Here is an 11417-nt window from a genome sequence, read left to right as displayed (position 1 = left end):
CCCCCCATCCCACTGGTTGGTCCCCCCCCCCCCCCCTTCCCAGGATGTCCAACATTCACATGCATGTCTATGTGATCCCCCATACTGAGCGCTGTACCCCGAACTCTGTGCAATGATGGGATCCCAACACTGATCAGAGAACCCCAACAACACATGATATGTATAATATCATATGATCCCGTCATGCACTGATCTGTGTACTCCACCGATTCCCCGGTGTGATCCCCACTGATTAGAGTCAAAACACACAGGTCATATGATTTCCCATACTGATTTGTAATTCCCATAGATCCTAGTAAATTCGGGGATCCCCACACTGATTAAAGACTTCCCTAGAAACATTGTAGATGATATGACCACACAGAGATATTACATACAGATCATCTGTATACCTCAAATATTCCATACCCATGATGTGATTCCTCAGCTGAGTCCATCATTATTTGATATAAGATGCACTATCAGTCACATTGATCGGTGTACCCCAAATATTCCATATTAATGTTGAGATTCCTCTGCTGAGTCCATTATTATTTTATATAGGTTGTGCTATTTTTCACACTGATCTGTGTACACCAAGTATTCCTTTTGGGTGATTAGATTCCTCAGCTGAGCCCCGCATTTCTTGTAATATCTGTCAGACTGATCTGTGTACCCCAAATATTTCATACATAGAATGTGTTCCCCCTGCTGAGTGCCTATTATTTTATATAGGATGTACTGTTTCTTAACACTGATCTGTATAGCCTGTGTAGTCCATGCAGATGATGCAGATGATGTGTTTCCCCACTGAGTCTCCTATTTTTTTCATGTTAGATGTACTAACACAGATCTATGTACACCACATATTACATATAGCAGGTGTGATTCCCCCTCTAAGTTCCCTATTATTTCATATAGGATGTACTATTTCTAACACTGATCTATGTACCCCATATATTTCATACAGCAGGTGTGATCCCCCTCTAGGTTCCCTATTATTTCATATAGGATGTACTATTTCTAACACTGATCTATGTACCCCACATATTTCATACAGCTGGTGTGATCCCCCTCTAAGTTCCCTATTATTTCATATAGGATGTACTATTTCTAACACTGATCTATGTACCCCACATATTTCATACAGCTCTTGGGATCCCCCTCTGAGTTCCTTATTATTTCATATAGGATGCACTATTTCTAACACTGATTCATGTACACCATATATTCCAGGTAGATGATTTAAAAAGAGGTTATATTGATCACCACTTACATTGATTAGGGAACCCCTAAAGTTCTGTGATGCAAATACATTTGTTTACAGACCAATCAATATCTACACCAATAAATCAGATCCACTAAAATTGAATCTAAAGTAAAGCATCACACATTGACTGGAAAAAAAAACGCCCTTGGATTAAATGTATGTTGTGTGTTTTTCTAACCGAATTTGAGGATACCAATCAAATTAAATAGGCGAGACCCCTAATTGTGTATAAAAATGAGTTCATGATGACATTTGTGGGACTAAAGGTATATGCAGATTCAGTGGGAATTACTAAAATTCAGGGGGTCCACCTAAAATGATATAAAGGTTATAACTGCCCCGTGATCAGTGGTTCCCCCTAAGAGTATACTTAGATTAACATTGTCCTTGGGATTTGTGCCCCCCTTTTAAGATTATATGAAGATTATCACTGTCCCTGTGATCAGTGGGTCCCCCTTAAATTATACGCAGATTATCACTGTCCCTGTGATCAGGATCCCCAAAAATTAGATGCAGATTATCACAGTCCTTGGGATCAGTGGGTCCCCCCTAAAATTATACGTAGATTATCATTGTCCCTGTGATCAGAAGGTCCCCCTAAAATTATACACAGTTATCACTGTCCCTGTGATCAGGATCCCCTAAAATTATATGCAGATTATTACTGTCCCTGGGATCAGTGGGTCCCCCTAAAACTATACACAGATAATCAGTGTCCCTGGGATCAGTGGGTCCCCCTAAAATGATATGCAGATTATCACTGTCCCTGGGATCAGTGTCCCCCTCTTTATGTATTACAGGTATTTATATAGCGCCAATATTTTCCGCAGTGCTTTACACAGTACACATTCACGCCAGTCCCTGCCCTCAAGGAGCTTACATTCTAAGGTCCCTATCTCACATGCATTCATACGTGGGCCAATTTTGGACAGGAGCCAATTAATTTACCAGCATGTCTTTGGAGTGTGGGAGCAAACCGGAGTACCCGGAGGAAACGCACACAAGCACAGGGAGGACATGCAAACTCCTTGCAGATAGTGATGCCCCAGTGCTGCAAAGCCGAAGCGCTAACCACAACGCCACCCTCTTAAATGACATGCATGCCCACCCTCTCAAATTACATGCAGATTGTCATTGTTCCTGTCTTTGTTCCTGTGATCAGTGGGTCCCCCTAAAATTATATGAAGATTATCTTTGTTCCTGTGATCAGTGGGTCCCCCTAAAATTATATGAAGATTATTACTGCCCCTGTGATCAGTGGGTCGCCCTAAAATGATCACAGTCTCTGTGATCAGTGGGTCCACCCTAACATTAAATGCAGTATATTACTGTTACTGTATTAGCTGTGTCCCCTAAAAATTATATGCAGATTATTACCATCACTGTGATTAGTGGATCCCCTGTAAATTATATTTAGATTATCAGTGTCCCTGTGAACAATGCAGATTCTGTGACTGCCCAGTAAAATTGCAGCCCCTCCAAAATGTATAATGATGATGATATGATTTAGCCACAGTTTTTAGGGTCAACCTTAAATTAATATTATGTGATCCCCATACTAGTGGATTCCGCTAACATGATTTATAAATTATCTGATTCCTGCCAATGACACTTACTGTATATCTGATTCCTACAACGACATACCCCTATATATGATTCCCTACAAGGATTGATGGCTTCCACTAATGTTATGTCTTCCCTTACTAGTGAGATGCTCTGTAATGATAACGTGGGTGGTCCCTTCAATGACTGAGGTGTACCCCTAAATCTGATCATGTGACTCTCAGCTGCCCTAGTATTATTTGAGTGCGTGTGCATTTACAGATACATACATACATCCGTGTACAGTTAAGAAAACCACAGTTGTCAAAGGAACACGTGTTACCCCAAAATCTATTTAGCAGATTTATCCTTAATCAGTTTTATATGCAGTTGAAGTGTGATCTGAAGTTGAAAAATACATATCTAATGAAATCTGTTTCAAAAATAATGCTTTTTTGCTAAAGACTGCTCCATGAATTAATATATAACATTGTTTCATATGAACTCAAATAAGTGACATTTGGGAATATATCTCTCTCTATATGTACCGCACATATTTCAATTTATTTCCACAGTGGTAAGAATTGTTATGAAATGATTTATGATCGGCAAAGTAAATAATGTAAAATATCTACAGCGTATTTCCAGTAAAGAAGTGTGACACCTATATGATGAAATGAGATATGAGGCAGAACAAGTCTCACTCTGTTCCATGTTCATGTATGATTTGTTGTGTTTTCATGTTTATTGTGTACAGGATGCAGTATAATTGTAATATTTCTGCATAGTGTGTACACAGCAGCGTATTACTTATAGCGAAGCTGCAGTAAAACCTACGGCTATAGAGGAACAGCTTGGGTAAAGAGCTCTAGGAATGAATCGTGCTGGAATAGTTGTTAACATCACTCAAAGCAGCGCAGCCCATAGCTCTGCCAAAGTGCTTATGCAAATACTGACTTTCTCAAAGACAGTGTTTAGGCCTAGGCAAGTCTGCGTCTCTCTTGTAGTTATGCCTGAGCCTCAGGATAGGCCAAGGCATGCTCCAAGAAATGCATTGTGGGAGGCAGACAGGGGCCATACCTATCCTATGCTATACAGAATGAAGAATGTCACTTTGGGGGGGCTCCTGCCTACAATGTAGTAACTGATATTAAATTGAATGCCTCCCAAAACAGATACTTTAAGGCCTCATTTACACTGCGCATTTTGTCCTGTACAGTGTGAAGGGCCATTTTTTTATGTGCCCTGAGCTGCGGTAAAACTCTCTGGGCCCCATTTACAGCATATTGTTGCACGAACGCGTGTCGCGGTGACGCGCATTGCATGCTCCTTAACGGGGCTTTTGTTTCCCATGCCCATTGATTTCAATGGGCTCCTGAATGCATGTCAGACACGGGAAAGCAGTGAATGTAGCAAAATCTGCAACATGTATTCCACTTTTTTTCCCCGCACGTTTTCCTGGCCACATTTGGGGAGTCATTAGCTAGTAATGGCACCGCAAGTGCGTTCCGGGCTTGGAGTGTGTTTCATGAACGCGCTGCAAAGTGAGTAGTTTTTCCCGCATTTGGCGCATGTAAGAAAATGAGTATTTCTCGACTGACACTTGCGATTTAAGTGTCTGAAGGTGATTAATCTTCATCAATGAATGTCCAGTTGTAGAGTGAAAAAAAACTTGTGACTTTAATTGTATAATGGAAAGTCACAGCATACAATGATATTGCAAAAATATAATATATAAATAGATAGTTCAAAATATATAGTAATGCAGAGTTAAAAAGCATGTCATCTCGTTCTGAGTCTTTACCTCCTGGTATGTTTCTCAGTATCTGGAGGGTTCAATCAAAATAGTCTTCTAGCAGGTGGAATAACAAAGTCTCTTGTTGAATGGGCGTGTTAGAATTCTATTCATGAGTATGCATAGTGTCATATAATGTAGTGTCAATGAAGTGTGTTGTGAGATTATGTAGTGTGTATGCGCCCCGAGTGTCTGTCCCCTGTCGCTTATATACCAAAATCGACGTTAACGATTGGTCTATCCTATAAGGCCATATACTCTGTAAGCATATTCTTAACTTATTTCTGACGTCAAGACTACTATACTTCTCTATATGGTGCGACCAAAACTACTTAACTCATCATTTCTAAATGTCATTCTACAACTCTATTTAAAACACAGAACCTTGTTCTTAAACCACTCCCAAAACAGCTGCTTCTTTACTAGTTCTTTTCATAGCTTCAGGTCTCAAGGGCAACCACTAAAAAGATATGTCTGTTCAAAGTCATACATCTTCATTTAAACGTACGAGGTTACTTGTAAATATATGTGCATGGGCCCATACTATGATTCCCTTTAAGCCAATTAAAATTTGAATCTAAGTATTTTACAGCGCATGATGACGGAACGCAGTGGTGTGAATTGGGCCTAAGACATGCCAAATGTCAAGGTTGTCAGTGTGCTTGATTCAACTCTCAACCAAACTTTCAAGTCCTTAAATGGCTGGTGTCATAGCTGATCACATGTGCAGCAATATGGCAACTGCCACCCAAATAGAGACTAAGATGGCGCCTTCTTTGGCTGTATGTAATAGGAGGTTGTTGTTCCGCTTTCAAATAAAAGGTGTGCCGCCAGCTCTTTAGTACAGATACTGTTTTTTTCTGATAGTTACACCACTGGTTCCCTTTATATATTCGCTTGGTGCAAATTAATCAATATTTACTTATTAGTTGTGGGGATTATTCACACAATGTATAAAGCTATGCGGATGGGGCAAAATCGAATGCCCTTAAGGTATTTTCTCTGCAGGTAAGATGTTTTTAGGCTATTGTTTTAGGCTATTTTCTCTTCCAGTTCATGTTCTTAGGGTATTGTTTTAGGCAATTTTTTTCTTCCAGTTGATTGTTCTTAGGCTATTTTCTCTTTATTGTTCCTAGGGTATTAGTAAATGTTACATTTGCCCTATGGACGAAAACTTCACTATCAGAAAATAAAATTTTGCACATATTTAAAACATTTACAAGGGTATTTTTTGTTACTTTTGCATGAATGGTGATACACTGGCACAGCAATCAGCAATCTTTCTAATAAATAGACCCCCATGTGTAGACTTTTGATCATGCTCTCTCTCTGTTACTTAGGGGCTCATATAGATGGTTGTTGTTGTCAAAAGCATTTTTTTTGCATTTAAAAGCAGAGCTGCTCAAACGTATGTATTCAATGATAAAACACAGCAAAAGCATTGTGTTCGACCTGTTTTTCCTTCAGTGGAAAAATCTCAGTAGGTCCTGTCCTGTCCAGAAAAAGGCAACACAGAGCAGGTTAAGGACCCGTTCACACCAGGGTGGTTCAGCCACGCGGATTTGGCCGTGTGGATCCACCGACATGAACAAGCCCATACATTGCTATGGGGACCGTTCACGCGACCGCACGGCTCCGCACGATCCGAACCGCCTCCTGCCCGAATTGCTCCCTGACCCTTTTTTTGCTGCTCTGGTCTCCATTCTGCTTTCAATGGAACCGCACTGTTCAGCGCGGTTTTGGGCGTTTTTAATTGCGATTCAGTGCTTTAAAAACACCCAAAACCGCACTTTTGAAATCCGTGCGGAAACCGCGCTGATTCGCAACTGCCCTGGTGTGAACGTTGCCTAAACAACTTCGGAACAGTCATCCACTCCACACCGTTGAAGTAAAAGGAAATCTGCTGTCCTACATTTGATGTGTGCTTCAAACACATTTTAAACGCAAAAAAAAAAAAAAGGCTTGCCGACTTAAGATCCCTAAGAGCCTTAAGATCGATGCAAAATGCATGGGTTTACAGTTCCTCTGCTCCCTTGGATTAAAGAAGAACTCCAGGAATGATCAAAGTTAACTCTTGCAGTGGGGCTACCGCTGAACTGCAAGGGTTGCCTGCTTATTTTTCTCTGGAGCAGGAATACAGAAGATATACTCACCTGATGCTCAATCCTGGAGCGGTCAGCACTCTCCTCTCTCCCCCTTCTGCTCCAGCTTTGGTATGTTCCTTGGCATCCTCACATCTAATGCAGGTGAATGGACCTGTGTTGTAGCACCATATCCAGAGTTCTTCTTTAAAAGCTATTTTGGAGGGATAAATATGTATTTACCTGCTTGACTGGAGTTCAGCCCTAAACTGATCACATCTACATATAAGATTATATAAGGACCCTTTTATATAGCTCTTAAGTAGAAAGAATCTGTAGTATTTATACTGCAATCTCTGCCAGATAGATACTCCAAACTATGCCATGTGTAATGAAAATGAAAATCACACAAGGGTATGATTGGAAATAAAATGACAGTTGTAGACAGTTGCCCTGTAGACCTCACTGCTTGCCTTGCTAGTAAATGACCCTTGTTATTATCACCTTGCTGTCATTTATTATCACCGGCCTGCTTTGTGTGACAGCTGCTCTTATACCAAAATTAATTTGCAGAGATAGGTTAATTGTCAACCAGATATTAGTAATAGATTCCACAAATACATGTATTTTTTTTTTTACATTTTCATTGTATACCTTTATAGGTAACAGAACATGGCAATTTCAGAAAAGGCAGCCTTTTTTCTCTTTTCGGGGAAATTAATATCTACCCTTGTAATGGGGTTCCCCTTGCGCTGCAAGAGTTAAATGCCCATTTTCCCTCGGATACCATTAAAATAAAAGATGGCACTTTCTTCTAAAGCTCTGGGTTGTGGGCGGGCCCTTGCATATTGTACCTCATATGCTGCATACATACCGTGCAGGATTGCTGGTTCTGCATTGTATGTGATGATAGCAGAGTCTGATGCACGGAGCGCAGATGAGAAGCATCTTCGAGGGGTGAGTCGCATGGAGAGGAGGAAATCTGCGGGAGCGAGGGATAAGAGAGTAAGTAAAAGTGTTTTTCAAAGGTATCTTAGCCAAAAATGAGCATTTACCCTTTGCAGGGCAAAGAGGAGGGCGGGGGGTTAAAGCCTTACTGCAAGCAGCTAGCTGAAGGGGACATCCACAAACAGACAGGGGGCTGGTGGTTTGGGGATCAGATAGAAGACAAGGAAGACAACAACTTTAAAGAGGTGTAGTGAAATAATATAAGTGTGGGCCTCCTCATCATAAAAAGGATTACAAAAAACCCAGAGGTTTAATATCACTTTAACTGACCTCTTCCCAAAGGGACGGCTAAAAAAAAAAAAAGAGACTTTTCCAGAATAGTGCCTCCCTGTTTTTTTCAAAGACTGGTCCAGCCCATGGAAGACAAGGTTACCAGGGGTTGGTCACCTGACAACACACACAGGGCTCTCTCAACCCACTCCCATCAGAGAACTCGAGATTCTTCTCAAAAGAGCCTGGTAGGTTATGTGATACAGGCTGTCCTTGGGCACCATGTTTAACAAGAGTCTTTGCAAAAAAATGCAAAATAGTCTATTAGGGAACACATCCCTACCTATGCACTGATAAATGAGCAATAATTATTGTCCTATGTGCAGATTTCTTAAATCTATTGGAGTGGTCACTATATGTACCTAGAAATTATCTGAAGGGCTGAATCAAGCCAGGAGAATAGACTGAAGGTGTGCATTCTTCTTTTATTACATGCCTGAAAATAAAGATCCATATCCTTGCTTAGAGCTTTGTGAGTTGAGCCTAGTCTGTTATTTTCAATGAAGGGAAGGTGAAGAAGTAATTTTCCTCAGAGTGGTGTAATATTAGGGATGCACAGATACTTTTCGAGTACCAGTGCAGATACTTGGCATTTTCATGAGAACTAGCAGGGTTGCCAGCGTTGCAGCTGGGAACTGGCTCTGGCTCTCCACCACTGTCCTGAAATCATTAGTCTGTATTGTTTTAGAAAAACTGTCGGATGACAATAAACAAAAATGTATCAGTACTCGTACTTGTAAGTACTCGGCAAGTACCAGTACTCGTACTCGCAAAACTGGTATCTGTGCATCACTTTATTTATAAAAACTAAATCGTACATTAAAACAGAGATGTACAAATCCCGCGAGCTCCGTGTGCTCCTTACAAATGACAGCGGCCTCCTAACTTTTGAATTTTTCTCTAGTCTAGTCTTGGAGCTCAAAAGTATTGGTACATGTACTCGTACTTGTACCGAGTACTGTACTTGGTATCTGTGCAACCCTATGCAATATATTTTGATCTCTGGAGTTTATTTATTACCTTTGTTTTATATTGTTGTGTTTTTCTGCCGTTCTGGCCACTTTCCAGCATTTTATCTCTTCACTTCAACAGGATGATTTTCCATTTCATAATTTTATAAATTAAAGAGATTCTTGGTCATGGAGATACTAGGTGATGTTTTGAGATTTGATGAGCTTATTTTTTGCTTATATTCACAAAACGGATCCTATAACCTTTAAATGATCTATCAATCAGTGGTAAACACAACCAACTGTCAGCAGGCTGCATTTCATTAGGAATCCGGAGACAAGATGTGCACTGGGGTAGTCATCTCTAGCTCAGTCACAGTTATTATTGTGTCACTGAGGTTTAGGGCGTGCAAGGTCATCACACTCTAGTAGGGGTGTATAGCTACTAGAGTTGCGAGGAGGCCCGAGAGGCATAAGAGACAAGGATCAGTGTTTTATGGACTTGGTCTTTAAAGCTGATCCTTTCCTCCATCTTGGAGCATCCCAGTCCCATGATATCATATGTCTTCTTCCTCCTCTTCTTCCTCCAGTGCTTGGCGGGTCCTGAATGCTGCAGAAAACGGTGCCATATAATGATGTGGTGCTATCTTCTATAGCATTTTGAGCCTGGGGCAGCTTGATGTCACGGGTCCTTGACACTCTGGGTTCACAGGAAATGGGTTGGCCAGTGGTGGACTCCAGTCAACCTGGAGGACTTACACTGGATTACAGAGCAGTGTGCATTGAGTGGACAGTGCTGCGGAGGAGGTGAGTATTGCAGATAGAGCTTTTTTTTCTTTTTTTACAAAGTTGTTAGGCTGCTTTTTGTTTTACTTTTTTGTTTAAAACTGGAGAGTTTTAAAGTGGAACTCCAGGCAAACAGCTTAATACACAGATCAAACACATACATGATTACTGTAACACCTCTGCTTGTAAGACGACTCTGCTAATTACTTGTTTAGTATTTCTGCTTCCAAAGTTAGCTTTGCTGTGTCCTGGGTCAGCTACCTGCTCACAGGACAAAGGCCATCATGAAGATTGATTGAGGAGGCTGGAGGTGGAAGCGTGTCAAAGGAAGCTAAATTGCAGAGGAAATACTGTAAGTGCATCAACCTGCCTGGCTGTGCAGTCTGAAAAACATGAGTAAATCACAAGATTGACTTTACAGAATTACAAATCCTATGGCAGGTTACTGCAATTGTACTTAAAATGAATTAGCTGTTTACCTAGGGTTTCACTTTTAATAAACAGATGGTAAATATATAATAGATGGATTAGATTTTTGTATGCTTCTGGATTTTTAGTGTGTATGCTTAGTGTGGACATTGATATGTGTCAATTAACAACATTAATATGCCCTAATAAGTGCCTTTTTTATATAGTTGGATAAGCTACATATAGTATATATGAATGAAAACTCATGCATCTAAAAGGCAGTTATGCCCCCCCCCTTCAGACAGTTATATCTGTCATCCAGGCAGATGGCTAAAGCACCCACCATGAATCGCAGTGTTCCCTTTTATGTCATCAATTCAATTTCCAAGATGTGTTGCTATATATTGATTTACTGTCCAAGTAATGCTTAGTGCATGCAGGTTGTGACTCCAGTCTCCAGTCTGCAGGTACCCCCAAGAACACAGCTTTGCTATTAGTAATCCACTCACATAGTCACATGCTGTCTTCTCTGATGAATATCTGCAGCAGGTGTTCACTCTTCATAAAGCCACTTCTGGCTTTTGTATTACGCGTTTTAACTGTGCAGTGATTTCCAGAGGTGTTATTTACTATAGGTTCCTATAGACCTAGGATGGTTGGCAGAACCGACAGAGAAATAATTGCTTGCCATAACACTTGTTTGACAAGTACAAACATGCTGGCTTTATGAGCGTTTGTGCTTATGCACTGTGTGATCCCCCAACCATCAGCCTTAATTCAGGGAATCAGTTGGAATGGGTTGGGAAAATTAATCTGGCTTTCTCCAAGGTAGCTCAGTTCGTATAATACTGTAGGACCCAAAATGCCATATGATATTACCAAAAATAGCCACATTGTTTAACAGTTTTTTAAACATTTTTTTATATAGGATCAGTAGTGCTTCTGAAAATTAGGCAAATCTCTTACCCAAGTAGGGTTTAGGTAGAAGATATAACTGTTTCAGACACTTCAAATCCACTGTAATTTTTCTTGCTGACTTGTTTGAACTTGTAAAGAAGATCTAAATCCTAACTGGATAACATTTCGTTTGCTGAAGCACTGAGTATAATAATATTGTCTTGTTTCTTTTTATAAAATACTGTGTTCACATCTTTCCATCCCTTGTTGCATCTGATCCCCTCCAGCCCCTTTAGACCCCTCCTCTCTCCATTCACCCTGTCTAGCATGGGTTGGACACCATCGCTCTGGACCAGTTTCCTAAAAGTGACAATGGTGGGGCATGGCTTTGCAATTGTGGTCTCCACCAGGGGCACATGTGGCAGTATGAC

The 11417-nt window shown here is 40.6% G+C and overlaps 1 protein-coding gene across 1 annotated transcript in view; it reads left to right on the top strand.

Annotated features, from left to right (window-relative positions):
- The window catches only part of SYN2 (synapsin II), a 279216-nt gene that overhangs the window by 445 nt on the left and 267354 nt on the right, over positions 1–11417 (top strand). The window contains exon 2 of the mRNA XM_018554553.1: positions 2108–2137. Within this exon, the coding sequence (XP_018410055.1) occupies positions 2108–2137 (30 nt within the window). The remainder of the gene's footprint in view (positions 1–2107; positions 2138–11417) is intronic.

The sequence above is a fragment of the Nanorana parkeri genome, unplaced genomic scaffold (genome assembly GCF_000935625.1).
Source record: "Nanorana parkeri isolate BGI_ZX_2015 unplaced genomic scaffold, ASM93562v1 scaffold164, whole genome shotgun sequence".
NCBI lineage: Eukaryota > Metazoa > Chordata > Amphibia > Anura > Dicroglossidae > Nanorana > Nanorana parkeri.
The sequence above is the reverse complement of the archived record's forward strand: the minus strand, read 5'-3'. Positions and strand labels throughout refer to the sequence as shown.